Source organism: Hydra viridissima, unplaced genomic scaffold, assembly GCF_058129835.1.
Source record: "Hydra viridissima isolate aposymbiotic clone 2 unplaced genomic scaffold, HvirCarnegie_v1 scaffold_5, whole genome shotgun sequence".
NCBI classification, from domain to species: domain Eukaryota; kingdom Metazoa; phylum Cnidaria; class Hydrozoa; order Anthoathecata; family Hydridae; genus Hydra; species Hydra viridissima.
In genome coordinates, this window is record NW_028324304.1 from 7,108,202 (window position 1) to 7,125,746 (window position 17,545).

At 31.3% G+C, this 17,545-nt stretch overlaps 2 protein-coding genes and 1 pseudogene across 2 annotated transcripts; all 3 read left to right on the top strand.

Moving 5' to 3' along the window:
- Positions 1-17,545, top strand: part of LOC149888288 (uncharacterized) — a 324,912-nt pseudogene that overhangs the window by 293,523 nt on the left and 13,844 nt on the right.
- On the top strand, positions 10,876-12,643 carry LOC149888304 (uncharacterized). Its single transcript, XM_090089253.1, has 3 exons — positions 10,876-11,690; positions 11,765-12,194; positions 12,271-12,643. Exons 1-3 carry the CDS (start codon positions 11,058-11,060, stop codon positions 12,615-12,617), a joined length of 1,410 nt encoding a protein of 469 aa, XP_089945379.1. The 5' UTR covers positions 10,876-11,057; the 3' UTR covers positions 12,618-12,643.
- LOC149888305 (uncharacterized) lies at positions 16,069-17,271 on the top strand. Its single transcript, XM_090087535.1, has 3 exons — positions 16,069-16,072; positions 16,220-16,452; positions 17,098-17,271. The coding sequence occupies exons 1-3, from the start codon at positions 16,069-16,071 to the stop codon at positions 17,269-17,271; spliced, it is 411 nt and encodes a 136-aa protein (XP_089943661.1).

Sequence of the window (17,545 nt, forward strand, 5' to 3'; positions counted from 1 at the left end):
CAGCCTTCAGTAATACAACTGTACAATTATGGGATGGGCGGTGTGGACCGCCTAGACCAAAATCTAGCTTGCTACATGATTCAGCACCGATCAAAGAAATGGTAATGGCCAATATTTAGATTTTGTGTTGATTTGGCCGTTCAGAACGTCTTCCAGCTATACCGTATGCAGGAGAAAATACCTGGCGCCCCGGAGCATGATCTGCTGTCATTTCGACGTCAGATTGCACAAACCTATGTGCAGACACTATCAATGAAGAAGATTTCAGTGCCGTATCCGCCACCTCGTGTAGCAGTCGATCGACGAGTACTTACTGAAGTACGCACAGATGCTACAGATCACTGGATTGCTCAGGGTACACAGCGTCGATGTGTGGCACTCGGCTGCAAAGGCACATCAGTCTTCTACTGTGAGAAGTGCAATGTGGGACTGCATCCTGGTTGCTTTAAGGCATTCCACTGTAAATAACTGATGCCTGTTTTTGTCAATGAAATATAGTCTTTGCAACTCAACATTAATGTGACATTACAGTTATTATGTGCTATTTAAAAGTTCATGATATTTTTTGCATCCATTTCGTTGTTTCTGAACACTTTTGCGTCAAACGGGCAGTTTTCACTCGCTAGGTGGCCCTGTGAAATAATTAATAACAGTTATAAAACGTCACTGTGAGTTATGCTGCATCAGTTAACATGTGATTCCTGGTTTCAGAGTTTGACTATTCTTCTTGTCATAGCCAAATATGACACGTGAGAAAACCTGTACCCTCCTGCAGCTAGCATCAGTTTAAACTGACACCTATATTTTCACCTATATTCACTTAAGTATATAAAAAATTATGAAACAGTTGATGAATATTGTTTATTTGGACCTAAATCACACCAAATAAAGACAAGAAACACATTTTAAAAATCATGGGTTTATATGGGTTAAAAAGACACATTAAAACAAATCACAAAAAAGAACCTGAAGTTATTCAAGCATTATCTTTGCCTAAAAAAGAACAACGATATGTTTTTCAAAAACTCAAAAGATAAGGTATATTTGAAGTTAATCAGGCTGAGGCTAAGAAAGTAAACACACTTCATGAAAGGGAACACTCAGCTTAAACTGAAAATGGCATTAGCTATTGCAGCCATTGCTTAATGTTTGCCACACGAAGATATTGGCACAGCCATGTCAAAAACTGTCAACAAAATTCTTGCCTAACAATTATTCCTGTACCTGTTAGAGTTTTACAGGTACCAGATGATGTAAAAATTAGTGATGCATTTCGCACAAAAATTTTGGCAATGTTTAAAACTGATAATATTGGACAGATTTGTTGCACTGATCCTATCATCATAAAAATTGGGATTATGTTTTTAATAAAGACAAGCGAAAGTTTGGAAAAGCTATTGCTGTAAGAAATTCAGTGCGTACTGATATGAGGCGATTAGCTAACTTATATGTTATATTTCTACAGCAAAAACAAATCACAATAACCTTTAAAAATCTTCATGATATGTTTTCTCGTATCAATTTTGAAGCCTTGAGAGAAGCAATAGAAGTATATACTACTTCTGATATTTCTACTCTGAAGGCGGGATTAAAACAAAATTTGTTTTATTTACTTAAACGCTCAGCAAAAGTATTAAGGTGGTATACCCCTCAGAAATATCAAATTTTTCAAAAAAATTTTTGTTGTTTTATTTAATCTAAAATTTATCATAGAATCATATTCTGAAAACCATTTTTTAAAATTCAGTATGTAACTTGAGGAAAACAAACTTTACTAAACCTTACTTTTTAAAGCGCCCTTGACAACCTCCATAGCAACGGTTAAATTTTTACTTGGCCAAGAAATTCTCCCCAAATATAACTTTTGATACTGAGAAAAAGCTTGTTGAAATGAGTTTATAATTTATTTCTATTTTCCATTAATCAAAACATCTATAAGATTAAAAGCAATAACTGGATTTCTCATAAATTTCTTCCAGAAGTTTCTTTAAAACGAATTGCCATCTTAAAAGTTATATATATATCTAGGTATCTGTTTATGTTTATATAATTTAAACCTTATACTTTTAATGGGTAGAGAACGTGTGAAATTTGCTACTCAATACAAAAAGAAAAAAAGATTTCATGGAAATCAATATACTTTAAATAAAAAAAATTCAGCAAATACTAGTCTTCTACTAACAGATTCACAGAGCTCAATAAATGTATCTAATTCGAAGGTAAACCCTATTAATACTTTTGCAAGTTCTAATAAAAAAAACATATGTGGATACAGAATTATTGATAGCACTTTATTAGCCATTGTTGTTCAGTTGTTATGTTGTCCAGAATGTAAAACTTGTCGACTTAATTTAGCTGAAAATGCAAAAAAAAAATTTGGACTTTCCAGCTCATTGATTATATTTTGTAAATGTGGATTCAATCATGAATTTTTTACATCCAAGAAGTGTGGTTCTGGAAGTTGTAGAGCCTTTGATATTAACCAAAGGTCAGTTTATGCAATGCGTTCATGTGGACAAGGCCATACTGGCCTTAAAAGATTCTGTTATCTTATGGATCTTCCACTGCCAATGACTAAAAACACTTACATTAAAATTGTTCGAAAAATTGCTATTGAAGTTGAAGCAATTGCAGTAGAAACCATGTCTGATGCTGCACTTGAAATTATAAAAGCATCCCAACATACTACTGATGAATTCAATTTAATAAATACCAGTGTTTCTTGTGATGGTACTTGGCAACGTCGAGGTTTTTCCTCATACAACGGTGTTTATACTGCAATATCAATGATTACAGGAAAAGTTTTGGATTGTGAAGTATTATCCAAATATTGCAAACAATGTTTTTTAATTCTAAAGAAAAAAAATACAGACCCTGATGCATATAAAATGCTAAAAAATACTCATTTTTGTAACCTCAACTATACTGGCCCATCCACCGGTATGGAGGTCGCTGGAGCAAAATCAATTTTTGAACGATCTATTGAAAAATATAAACTTCGCTATACTGAATTTTGTGGTGACGGAGATAGTAAGGCATTTTCATCTGTTGAAAGAGTGTATGGTGATACAATAGTTTCAAAATTAGAATGTGTTGGTCATATGCAAAAAAGAGTTGGCACACGATTAAGAAAATTGAAAAAGGAAAGGTGTCTAGGTGGTAAAGGAAGACTTACTGATGCAACAATTGACAGATTGCAAAACTATTATGGAATTGCAGTAAGAACCAAAAATCAGTCTGTTCATGAAATGCGCAGTGCTATACTTGCTTCATTGTTTCATGTTGCTTCCTCAAAAGAAAATAATTATCACACCTATTGTCCAAACGGTGAAAAAAGTTGGTGCCAGCACAATGTTGATCGAAAACATCCCAATCAACCTTCTCTCTATAAACCTGGCCCTGGTTTGCCACGTGATATTATTGAGTTACTAAAGCCAATTTATAAAGAACTTAGCTCTAATGAATTACTTGCAAAATGTATGCATGGAAAAACTCAGAACCAAAATGAGAGTCTTAACATGATGATATGGGAAAGAGTACCGAAAACTAAATTCTGTTCATTGTTACATTTGAAATTTGCAACATATGATGCTATTGCAAACTTTAATATTGGAAGAAAAGCATCAGTGATGACTTATGAAAAACTCAATATGATTCCAGGAACATTTATGATAGATGGCTGCAATAAAGAAAATAAAATATGCTTGTATCAATCGTCATACAAAAATAAATCCGATGTTAAGTTGCGTAGAAAAACAATCAGGGGCAATAAAAAGAACAAAAATGATAAGGAAAAGCAAAAACAAGGAACTCTTTATGCTGCTGGTAGCTTTTAAACATTTTGCTTTAAAATTTACAGACATTGTTTATTTTAAAAATATTTTTCTGCATTTTTTTCTCTTTTTTAATTTTTAAAGTGTTTTTTTGCTAACTTCTATTTTTCAATCTCCCGTCACAGTTATTTGATTTTCTAGTAATCAGTTTTTAATCAAATTTTCAGCAATGATGTGTTTTTATATGATGTATGCAATCTGCCAAAAGTTAATTATAAAACATTTCAGGGTTTGAGATATTGCTGTTTCAGCACTAAAAATTGGCTTATTTAAAAATCTTCATAATCCGTGTAGTGCTACATGGAAACTAATAGTCAGATTTAAAAACTTTTGGCAGATTGCATAGATCAAACTGTTTTTTATCATTGGGCCAAGTTTTACTTTGAATACTCTATTAGAATCTGAGATATTTTTGACAGTGCGACGTACATATTTTCCTATATCCGCCATTTTAGGTGATTGTCATGACAACATAACCACCTGTAATTTTATAAATCGATTTCATTTAATAAGATCTTTCATAGGCTTAATTTTAATTTTGAGTATAAGATTTCACTTCCAAGATAATTTTGAAGGGGGTATACCACCTTAAAAGGATTATTTCTGGCACAAGGTCAAGATAATCTTTCCAGTGAAATTGATAAATTTGTTAGTATTCTTGAGATGTGGGAAAATTATATATTTGGTGATGCAATTTATCAACTTAACAAAAATAAAAATATAAAATTTCGAAAACCATCACAGTTACCTGATGAAGAAGATATATATATATATATATATATTTAGACAGCATATTTTAAAAAGAATGAAGGAGCTTACAGATGAGTCTTATGAAATTTTTGATATATCCAGTTTTGTTGAGTTACGGAACTGTGCATGTGCAAGGTTGACTTTATTAAATGCGAGAAGAGGTTTGGTTTTAAACAGTTCTATCAAAATTAATTAAACCAGTATACTTTAGATTTGCTCTACTTCTGTGTAACGTTATGAATTGGATACTTTTAATTTTAGCATTTTGTAAAAACTGAACTAATTTGCTTCTTTAGGAGGAGAGCCAGCTCGATTGCAAAATGATGAGTATAATGAAGCAGTATAATGAATCACGGATTGATAAACAGAGGCTTTCTGAACTTGATAAGATGAAACAAAGATTAGTAAAACATCTTAAAATAACGTACATGTGTGGAAAAGGCAATAACCATTTGGTCCCAATCCTTATTCCCCAAGATACAATGCCATTATTATGAAAATTAGCTGATCCTAATGTACGAAATGAATTTAATGTTTTAAAGAGAAACACATACTTATTTGCTGGGACAAAGCTATCTGAAGGACACACTTCAGGATGGCATGCAGTCCATAACATTATAAATAATCTTACGTTAAAAAAGCCAGAAAATATAAAAGCAACTTCAAACCGTCATCGAGTTAGTACTCTTTTCTCAGCTCTAGATTTGCCAAAGAAAGGTAGGGAGTTGTTTTATAAACACATGGGTCATTCAGCTACTGTCAATGGAGGTATCAAGTTCCTCCTGCGTTAATGAAAATTACTAAAGTTGGGAAACATCTTCTAAACTTTGATTTATGTAAGTAAAGCTAGTAAAATTTTATTATGGCTTATTGTACATATTGGTTAGAGTTTTGTTTGGTTTTTGTTGCATAGCTTAAAGCTCATATTTCCATTTGAAATTTAGCAAAAACATTTGTTAAAAACCAAACACAAAAGAAAGAAGAAAAAAATAAAGAAGAAGAAAAAAATAAGGAAGAAGAAAAAAGTAAGAAAGAAGAAAAAAGTAAGAAAGAAGAAAAAAGTAAGAAAGTGGTCACTGTCAGTAAGTTCATTTTGATTAAAATAATGAGTTGTTGTTTAAAGATAGTTTTTACTTAATAACAAAAAAGAAGTTTGATACTAAATCATTCAAAACCTTACCAGTTACTTGATGAGTAAAGCCTTATGAGTTATTTAGACCTAAGTGTATCTATGTATAAGTAGTTTTCTATAATCACTAGTTACTGACTGTGACCTGTAGTTTTTTTTACAACATTTACTTTTATGTTCAGCTAAAACCTATTCTTTAAGAAAAAGCCTGGAGCGTAAATATGTGTTGGATTCCGATGATAAAATAGAACTTGAGGATGACAACAAGGAATGTTCATCTAAAGACGAAAATTTTGAGCCTTCTGAAGAAGAAAATTCTGTATCAGATGAGGAAGATACCAAGTCATGTATATTTTAGACATTTGTAACATAATGTTAAGATTTTAGGTATATTTATGCAGAATAGCAGATATGATAATGACAAAAACGAAATTACAATTTTTTTAGTAAACAGACCTTATCATTGCTGGAACTCAAGAGCTGAGAAGCTATTACTTGAGAGGTTTTCTAAAGAGATTGAGTGCGATGCAATGCCTGGTGGGCAGATAGGATTCTAAATCTTGATTTTCTTTTTTACGCGTAGTTTGTTAACTTTTTTAGCGAACACATGGTCAAACGGATCTAGTTTTAAAAAATATTTTTTAGATAAAAAAAACTCTCCGAAAATTTGTTGAAGAAAACGGGCTCGGATTGTCGTATAAAACAGTTTGAACTAAACTAACAAACGAACGTGTAAAAGCAAGAAGGCTCACCAATAAATATCTAAAAGAATTGAATTTGCAAAAATAGAATTCCAACATTACTGTTATTAAAAATGTATTATGCTGAAGAGAATAATTACTTGTTCGCATTTTATTTTCCTTTATTTAAGGTCCAGTAATGCGAACACTTCCACTTTATCAATAAAAAAAGAAAAGGCACCAAGAGCAAACCAAGTCTAAATATAGGGGTAAAAAGGGGTAAAAAATAGTAAATAAACCAATAAAAAATATAAACTTTAAAATAAAATTTAATCCACAGAATGGTTTTTTGCACACTGTGGGTCAAGTTTTTGGGGCTTCAGAGGCGCTTATGCGAAATTTGACTGAATCAAATTGTTTTCCACAACCCCCTCTTCCATAGTTCCGCCAATTGAACGGGCGAAAAATTAATTAAAGGCGACACAAATCAATGGTTTTGCATAAGATATAACCTTTGAATAACAATAAAATATTGATTATATCAGTTACTGAGTATCCCAGAGAGATTGATAATCAATTTTAACAAAATTAAAAACTGTCGCCTTTTTATGCATTTTAGTGATAAAAAACTAAAGGCGACAATCCTCTCGCTTTCTAAAAATTAAAGGCGACAGCTAAAAAAAGTTTTGATGTTTAAGTACTCAAACATGATTGAATTCATGATATAAGTTAATACCAATACTTTATAATGCATGTTAATGTTAAACACGTGCAAAAAAATTAAAATTAAAAAAACTTTTCTGTTGCCCTAATTTAGCATTTTAAACCATGTCGACCTTACATTACATCTAGCGGTATATATATTATATATATATATATATATATATATATATATATATATATATATATATATATATATATATATATATATATATATATATATATATATATATATATATATATATAAATGTTAGTTTACATTTTAAATTTTAGGCATGGACCAAAACCATATTTACAACACTATTGCCGACATTACCACAAAACGACAAACAAATGTACTGAAATAAAAAATACTGACCTCTGCCTTTTTAATGATAATTTTTATAATGCTTTCAAAAAATGTGACCAAGACAAAAATATGTTAAAGTTTTTGTCTGTTTGGAAAAAAACAACAATTTAGAAAAAAAGAGAAATTATATCCTTAAAAAATATAAAAATAGATCTAATTGTGAAATTAGTCATTTTTTGGAAAAAGAAAACAGACCAATAGTGCCTGTTTGTAAAGATACTTTTCTAAAATATTTACATATTGGTAAAACTCGCTTTCAAAGTATTGCAAACCATTCTTTAAACAAGGAAGTCCTAGAGAAGAAAACAGAGGTAATGATAAAAAGAGCCACAATTTTAAGGATAAGCGAAAGAGTGTGATAGAATTTATAGACTCTTCCTGGAAGGGAGAGTCATTATTGCAGAAAGAAATCTATAAAACTTTATCTACCATCAGAGCTTAAAAGTATTAAAACAGTATGGAAATTGCATGCAGAAAAGGAACTCAATCTACCAGTGATATATGAATTTTTCCGAAAAATATTTATAATCAACTTTAATTTAGGGTTTGGTTCTCTTAATCAGATGCATATTCTTTTTAAGAAAGAATCCACATAAAGATTGAAAATAATTTAGAAAGGAAGAACAGTTTAACTACTGATTTAGTTGTTCATAAGCTTAGAGTAAATGCATTCAATGATCTTTTAAAGAAGGAGAGAAATTATTTTAAAATTTTTTGCTTTGACCATCAGCAAAACCAAGTCATTCCTAAAGCTCCAGATCAGCAAGCTTATTATAATAGACAAATATACATAAACATTAGTGGCCATAGGAATGGACACCCCTTCAAAGTATATGAAAACTTCAATTTGGTGTTTTTTTTTTAAAAAAAACAACCATATTTATGCGGTTTTCTCTATTGATTATTACTTTTTGATGTGTTTAGATTCAAAAGAACTAAAATTTTGATTACAATTCACAATTTTAATACAAAAGTATAAGAATTTAATGAAAAAGTGGCAAATTATAGTAAATTTACGTTTTACACCATAACACTTATGAGATGCTTCATTGTAACCAATGTGCACTCAGGTAAAAGATTTTCACCGGGCCTTCTTCTCACATAATTGATTCTATCACTTCCAAAAGTGGAAATTTTACTTCCATCACTCCAAACAACTCTTGTCCAATCTTCCTTTGTCCACTCCTTGTGTTCTTTTGCCCAAATCAAACAATTCTTTCGTTGTTTTTTGTTTAAATATGGTTTTTTTCTGGGTCTTCTTGCTTTTAAACCATTTTCAAAAAGCCTTCGGCGAATTGTTCTTGAACTAACGGAAACTCCGGCGGCCTCTATATCATTTTTAACTTCAGCTAAAGTTGCTCTTCGGTTCTTAAATGCAAGCTTCATTATCATCCTGTCATCGTTGGCAGTTGTCTTCTTAATATTTCCATTTTTTGGCATATTTTTGAAAGTATTGGTTGCCTTAAACCTTTCGCACACCTTCCTCACTACAGATTTTGTTGCTCCATTTCCCAACTTTTTGGCGATTTCCATGTACGAATAAGCTTCTCCACGTAATGTAACAGCTTTGCATCGCTTTGTAGGTGACCAATATCCTTTCGCTATTGTATTTTCGCCGTAGACTAATTTTCACAAAAGCACAAATATAATGAGACATTCACCTTTAACTATTGAAATCGATTGGCAGAGCAATGACTCATTTTTTACACCAATTAACAATAATAATCGATAATTATGTTTAAAATTGATATAAACGAATAAAATATGCGATTTCCTATGAGCCAAATAATAGATGACGTAGTTTAGATATAAAAATAAATAATTAAATCCACCAAATGCATGATATTTCAACTTTTCTAAGAAAAATGGTGAAAAGTACTGGGGTGTCGATTCGTATGGCCACTAGTGTACATCTTTTGTGTTGTAGAAAACAAAAATAACGGATCATTAAATAAGATAATATCATTATATATACTTGGAATGAGAATGATTTAAAAAAAAAACTTCTTCCTGTTCCAGTGCAGTACAAGCTCTGCAATACAAATATGATTGGCATAGACACTGTTCTTTTTGTTTCTAATGCATGTGGTGGTCAAAATAAAAATGTTGCTTTAACTTATGTTAGTAAAAATCAATTGAACATTTGTTTCCTGTTCGAGGACATACATCTTTGCCTTGTGATCGTGTATATGGAGCTTTACAAAAAAGCTTAAAAAGATTGAACGAATATACTCCCCAGAAGAGTACTATAATGTTTACAGTACATAGGGAAAAGTGAAAATTGCAGAAAGTAGGTACGTGCGTATCTGGGTTTTTACGGCACCGATTTTAAAGACAAAAACTGTGACCTTTTTTTTCACAGCGTGCTCGAAGTCGGTGTGGTAATGATGTATTTATTTGTCTTTTTTTTCAGAATTTTATATCAGCTTAGACTTTATTAAAAAAGTAGAATGTTTTATGTTGAATAAACTATTTTTTTTTTTACGTGTAATAAATTTTTCAGTTTTTTTTATTGCTATTTAAAATTGTGTTCCTGTTCTGGCACTGCATTGATATTGAAGGCATGTTGGTACATATTTGAAATTATCCAGTCAACTGTATAGATCTATTTTCTAAGTGCCTGCCAAATTTCATTAAAAAATATTCATGACCACATACCGTATTTTTCGACCCAGTGGAGGTGCCATTTCCGCCTCTTTTAGCGTTACTGTGACTGTTACACTTTATAAAACTGTTTCTGCTATTGTTACTGTTACTTTTTGTTAAAAATTCTGTTGTTTTTTTTACAGTTACCAGTGATTTTAATTCGGTTTTAAAATTTCGTTTCTGTTCCGGAGGTGCATTAACATTGAAGGCATGTTTGTACATATTTAAAATTTTACAGGCAACTGTATAGATCTATTTCCTATGTCCCTCCCAAATTTCATCAAAAAATATTCATGACCACATACCCTATTGTTCCACGCAGTGGAGGTATGTATTTCCACTTCCGTTACATAGTGTTAGGGGGAGGGGCGGTTTTTGACGGTAGAGAATTCAGTATATTTGTTTTTTTTATTCATTATAATGATATATTTTATTAGAACTGTTATTTATAAATTTACCTTTCATTGAAATTCATTAGTAACGATAAAAATAAGGCGAAAACGCTGAGGCTTTTAATGTATTTAAAGATCACCTCCATATATATATATATATATATATATATATATATATATATATATATATATATATATATATATATATATATATATATATATATATATATATATATATATATATATATATTAGGGTGATTCTATTTTTTAGTTTGTCATGCAAACCTTTTCTAAAATATGAATAATTGTATTCTAAGAGCAACTAAATAAAAAATAATTAAAAATTTGAAAATTTTACTAGGTCAAAAAAAAAAGTTACTTTATGGAAATAAGACAAAATACTTAGGCAAAAAAATTGATAATTTGTATGATATTTTTTTAATTAGCTGAAGTTAATAGTGAATATAATATAAAACTAGCTTAACAATTATTGGTGGATTAGAAATAAAATAACTGTATTCCATTTTCTATTTTAGTTATAATTATATTTACCTAAATATGTCCCACATAAGTGCTAAAGGAGCATTAAAGAGAAAAGCAAACAACTTAACACCACCGTGTTCAAAGGAATCTCGGGAACTGCTTGCTTCAGCAGCGCCTTATGGATTACAGACTAAATCCTTAGCCAATTTCAAGACTATTCCAGAAGTCCGCCACGTTCTTGGCTACTATCACCATCTAGCTGACACACGCCCCGCACCACCATCAAGAGCTGTTATGCAAATAATAGCAAAAGATTTGGAGCAGCTCTGGAATGTGAAATTTAGCATGCCCACAGTATCCAGAGCTGGCATCACAAAAAAATTGAATGAAGTTGTGAATGCTTATAAATTAAGTTTGAAGAGAAAATCGAATATGGATTTTTTTATGCCATTTGATATCCTTAATAAAAATATAAAGCTGAAGAGGGAAGAGCAGATCTTCTATAATCATCAAATGGATGATAGAAAGAGCTGTGTATTAACCAGCCAAACAGTTGTTGAGCATCCTGCTAACAGGCAGTTGATACCAAAAAACATGGATCTTGATTATGTAGAGCAACTGTACACAGAGTCAAGCTCTGAAAATGATAATAACGTTGATGATTTTCAGCCTTTGTTTGAACGACCCAAACGGAAGTTTAAATCAAAGGTGAGTAATAATAATTTTTGGAAATAAAAAAAGTTTTTTTATTAAATTTATATTAATTTTACTTTTGGTTTAAGGCGATGCCAATTGCCATTATGTGCGCAGAAGCTGGTATCTCAACCCACAAAGGAGTTAGTGTAACTCGCTCATTAAGTTATTTCCATAGTGACATTCCAACTCCAAATCAATCGGCTATTTTCAAAGCTGGTAAAAGGTTGCAAGTCACAACTCTACTTAAACTTAAAGCTTTGTCTGTTCAATTATCCTTTATATTACACTTTGATGGAAAAGGTGTGGCACCATATGATTATGGGATTAAAAAAGTGGAACGCATGGTCATTGCCCTTCAGTCTGATGGACCAATATTTTGGTACATTGGCCTCAAAACATTACATACTAGCGGAACTTCTGAAAATCTAGCCGCTATGATAACGGAAACATTGTTAGAGTATAATGTTGTGCATAAAATATCCCTTATAATTTGTGACACCTGCTCTGTCAATACAGGTTAGTAAAATTAAAATTATTTATTTTTAAATAATAAAAAAAATCCAATTAAATAAGTTATTCCATTTTACTTCAGGTGGATCTTATGATTGTTCTGGTGGAGTAGTAGGGATTTTAAGATCTAAGCTATTTAACAGGCCTGTTCCTTATTATGGATGCAATGCTCACATTTTGGACCTTGTTTTGAAAAAAATGGTAATTTTCAACTTGCCAACACCATCAAAATCGTCTACTCTAACTGACTTTAAGTTCATTCAAAAACTAAAAAATAAGTATCCGCAATTGAAAGAATCATACAATATCCTGCATAAAACACCTCATCCTCCTCCTACTGTAAAAACCTGGAGAGATGATTATAAGCTATTGGCTAGGTTTGTTTTATTAAAAATTATTATTTTCAATATCAATGATTTGTATATGTGATGAATGCGTTGATCCATTTTATTGTTTATTTTTCCACGTTATGTATTGCATTTAGGCACTATTTGGACACCAATATTTTACCCAAACTGCAGCTACCAACGAAATTACCAAGTTCTCACTCAGCAAGGTGGAACACTAGAGCAATATATGTCTTGTTAGGCTACTTTCTACTTCCTGAAGAACGACCATTATTGAAAGAAATAGCTAAGTTTATTAGCTGTTCTTGGTCACTTGCATGGTTTAAAATGAGAGAGGAACCAAACTGGGAAAACTTAAAAGAAACTACATAAAGTTGCATTAAAGCCCAAGAAGCTCTGACAAGACATATTCTTGGTGTTAAAATCTCATTCAAGAATGTGCATCGAACAAATGAGGTAGCTGAGAGAGGACTCCGAGCTATGGACATCCGATGTTCCCGGGCTAAGTCTGATGATGCTCTTAAGAGACTTTTTTTACCAGAAATGTTTATGCAAATGTCGAATAAAAAATAACTTCACTTTATAAACTTTGTCGTATTTCTTTTGCTTATGTATAAAATAAAAAAAGACTAAAAAAAAGAAATAATTTTGTCTTATTTCCATAAAGTAACTTTTATTTTTGACCTAGTAAAATTTTCAAATTTTTAATTATTTTTTATTTAGTTGCTCTTAGAATACAATTATTCATGTTTTAGAAAAGGTTTGCATGACAAACTAAAAAATAGAATCACCCTAATATATATATATATATATATATATATATATATATATATATATATATATATATATATATATATATATATATATATATATATAATTATTGTAAATATTGCAAAAAAACGCGATACATGTTTTTTTTTTTATAAGCATATGAAATTTTTGAAACAGGCTCGGGTATGCTTAAGCAAAAAGTTAAAAGAGGCTCAAAAATATGCTAAAGCTTAAGCATATTTCTAATAAAATATGCTTATTTCAATACTTTCTTAAAGTGTACGCGTTACTTAAGGTTAATGGGTATAAGAAAAATAAAAAGTTGACTTATGCTCTGTATTTGCTTTGGTTTTAATGTAGCTGAATTAATGTTATAGTATGATAATAAAAAATAAAACATATATACTATATACAAATGTTATCAATAAAATCAAAGATATGAACTTCGCATTCCTTCTCGTCCGGACCAATAAAGGTGTCATCTGGAAGAATTTCGTTGGCACTTTCATTTATAGCATCATCTACCTCCACTGGTTGAATATCACCCTGATTTCCTATGGGTTGATCACTTCCAGGATCAATGATGGATGGTGGGGGAACTTTATAACAATCAAGGCCCTCTGGTTTAACTAGCGAATCTTCTGAGCCATCAGAAGTCATTAAACATCCAGTCATCGTCCAACATTTCTTCCTTTGCTTGTCATACTTTGAAGTGTTTAAAGCTTTCCATGCTTCCCCTGCCCAATGTGTAATCAAAATTCGTCTCTCTTTTGCAGTGTAGGGCATTTCATTACTGAACCATCTATCAGAATGATTATCTCTATCGAGCCATTTTTGATGTTCAATGGCAATAAGTCTTTTCAGAGTGGCAGCTTATCCTGCGTCAACTGGTTGCCAAAGGTCAGTGGCACTTGGTAGACCGTACCAGAGAAGTCCTTTAGCAGCAGCCACAGCATCTTTAAAATCCTCCTGCATCTGTCCCTTCAAGTTGTCCAGCAAAAGAACAAATTTATCAAGCTTTTGTTCTTTTACAAATGGAAGAAGTGTTTTATCACACCAGTGCTTACAGACGTTTTGGTCTAACCAAGCATTTTGCTGGAAGTAAACGTGAATATCTTTGTGCCATGCTAACTTTTCGTCTTTTGAAATGCGTTTTCCTTGACCTCTAAAAATGATGGCTAGCTTTGGTTGCTCTCCTTCTGGGCGAAACATAATTTGAAGGGAACATTGCCTTTTTTCCAATCCTGAGCCGGGTTGTGAGATCCATGTATTATGTGTTGCACCTTGACCCTTGGGTACGTACTCATAAGTTTTCTTACCATGAACAACAAAGGGAAGTGGGCTCTGGTCAACATTGAGCCTTTGTCCAGGTTGGTACCGTCCCCATTTTTTGTCGTAACTTGGATCTTTAGAACCTGTTCTGATACACTTTTCTCTGAATGTGGCATGCCATTTCTGTAATAATGGTTCCATTTCTTTCTTATGTTTCCTTTTGTTTCTTTGTTTCGATCTCATTTTTAACTCTTTTTTTTGTAAAAATCGAACTATAACATGAAGTTTTATTTCCACGTTTGGATCAATGTTTAATTGTATATTTCTAGCTTTACTCCAAAGCCAGGAAAAGTTTACAATATGACCTTTCGATCTGGCTTGTAAAAATTCATTGTAAATAGCTTCGTACAGTTCAAGATATTTTGTGGAACGTCTTCCCTTCAGAAACAATCTGCGATAGGATGATTCGGCATCTTTAATAATAGTTTCTTTTTTTTTAAGCCATCGCGAAATCTGACTTTGTGTTACACCAAACGACTCTGCTATAGTTTCTTGATTTGCCTCATAACCATAGGCGTTAATTGCTTCTGCTTTAAAGGCAGCAGTATATTGGTGGCGTTTCTTACCAGCTAATTGGCGAGACTCTTCACTTTTTTTCATTTCACTAACAACTTTGTTGACTATATATTGAGCACATCTTTCACTGCTAGAGTGATAAGTTCTTCGTTTCTTTGAAGAACTTGTGATTGTGAATGTTTACAATCTTGTTTGCTAATTCCGTGAATAACTTTAACATGAAAAGCTAGTCCTTGTTGGCTTTTAAATAATTTTTTGCAATGTTTGCATTCAACACTAGTTTCAACAGCTTCTAACGGCAATCGGATTGCACTCATTTCTCCTCTGTGCATAACATTTTTTGTGAAACCAAACGCTGCCAATGTAGGCTGCTTTCTCTTTATTATCTTTGACATTATTATTATTATTTTATCAGTATCTGAAAATAAAACTTAAAAATAAAATAAACATTTTAAATAAGGTATTAAATAAACTACACATTAAAAGCGAGAGAGAGAAAAAAAAAGAGAGAAATAAAACACTTCAGAGCGACTTCTAAACTTTATGTTTTTATGTTCAAGTATTGAGGTTTAGGTTTTGCAATACAATGACTTCATTACTTCATTAAGTCATTGCATTGCAAAACATAAACTTCGATTTTTGTTGTTTTTGTTGGTTTAAATTTAGAAATATATTTAAAATCTTTAACTAAATAAAATTCTAATTTTTTAAATAGTTTATCAAGGCTCAGGAATATGCTTACATATGCTTATTTTTTTCCCAAATCTGAGCCTCTATATGCTTATAAGCGTTATGCTTATAAAAAAAAAAACATGTATTTTTTTATGCATGTTTTATAAAATTTTATTATAAATTTTACTATTACGTTTTAATTATTAAAAATACTTTGTTTCTTTAATTCGAAACTTTTTTAGATGGGTTATTTATTTGAATGTTTAATTGAATGTACTGTTTATAGGTTTTTTTTCCTTTTTTTTTGTGTGTTCTTAGATCTAATCTATTTGCTTTTTGTTTAAGTCATAGTCAGTCATTTTTATTTATGTCATTTTACATATTTTATTGCAGCATTTGAGAAGAAAAGCTTAGATCTGCTTGTCGGCATTCAATATGATTTGAAAAAAATAAATACTCGTCTAATCAATTTAGAAAAAGGTTTAGTGTTGCCTCCTACAGTTTGCAATCAGAGCATAGCAGGACCATCCCCATCAATGCAATGGAATTGTTTGCCGGTTGGAGAGGAAAAAGATCTTCTAGACCTGGATGAAAAAATAAGGAATAAAGACACCTATGAATCTTTGGTACGTATCAAAGAATTAATATCCGTTAATAGTTTTTAGAAACAGTTCCATGTGCATTTAAAATTTGTATACCTTACATTTATATATATGATACATTTATTTTAATTTAGTTATGGAATTAAATGCTTTATATAAAGAATACTTACTAAATTGTGTTGTGATTTTTAACTTTTATGCACAGTTAGCTCATTTAGTAGAGCAATGAGTCTACTATTCTTAGAGTCATATGAAGCCCCACTTGAGCAACTTTAAGGTCCGCTTTTGTGTGTGGCAAAGACAACCTATGCTGGTGAATGAAAAATCTGTTAACATTGTATAACTGTGAGTAAGTGTATGAGAAGCTCATAAACCTAAAAGGAATTTTGTATGGTTTTTTTCCTAGTGTTATTATCACTTTATAAAACATTTGTGAAAATTTGCCATCTTGATCTGCAAAACAGGTTGACCTCATGGGTCTATTTGTAACAAATTGCTTTTTTTCTTCTATATCATATTTAAATATCACATTATATATAATCACATTCTCACATTAGGAAACCTGTATGAAACACACACATTTATTTAACCATTCATCTTTTTCAAAATCAATTACATTTATTTTTTATTTTTCTTAAATAATATTTGGTTTTTTTTTTATTATTTAAGATGAACTTCCTTGCATCGGTTGGAGGAGACGATTATAAGCAACTCACTACGGCTATCTTAAAACAGCTAATGGCCAGGGAAGTATGTTTGCTATATTCATTGTATGGCAGAAAACAAAAGAAATCATTTATTAAATTAAAGTCCAAGGAGAACCAAGTTTTAAATTTTCTCTGAACAATCCTCAGATTATAACAAAGAGAGAGCGTAACTGCTTTTCTTGTCCATCTTAGATTTAGAAAGGAGTCCCAGTTGTAGATGCTAAAAAGAAAGATATCAAAAGTTTAATTCTTGTGCATGCAGGAGTGAGCTGGGCACTGTGAGCCATAAAGACCGCCAGGTTCAACTTTTCCCCACTTCTAACTTTTTTTCATATAAGGATAAGTACTGGTTAGATATTATATTTTTTTGTATTGGACAAACCTAAAGTCGATCGGAAGTCACATAAAAA

Bases quoted from the DNA above. Each gene is read 5' to 3' on its own strand.
- LOC149888305 (XM_090087535.1), top strand. The intron at 16,453-17,097 runs GTACGTATCAAA...TTATTATTTAAG, and splicing joins AAGACACCTATGAATCTTTG to ATGAACTTCCTTGCATCGGT.
- LOC149888304 (XM_090089253.1), top strand. From the start codon at position 11,058: ATGTCCCACATAAGTGCTAAAGGAGCATTAAAGAGAAAAGCAAACAAC. The intron at 11,691-11,764 runs GTGAGTAATAAT...TTTTGGTTTAAG, and splicing joins AACGGAAGTTTAAATCAAAG to GCGATGCCAATTGCCATTAT. The intron at 12,195-12,270 runs GTTAGTAAAATT...ATTTTACTTCAG, and splicing joins CACCTGCTCTGTCAATACAG to GTGGATCTTATGATTGTTCT.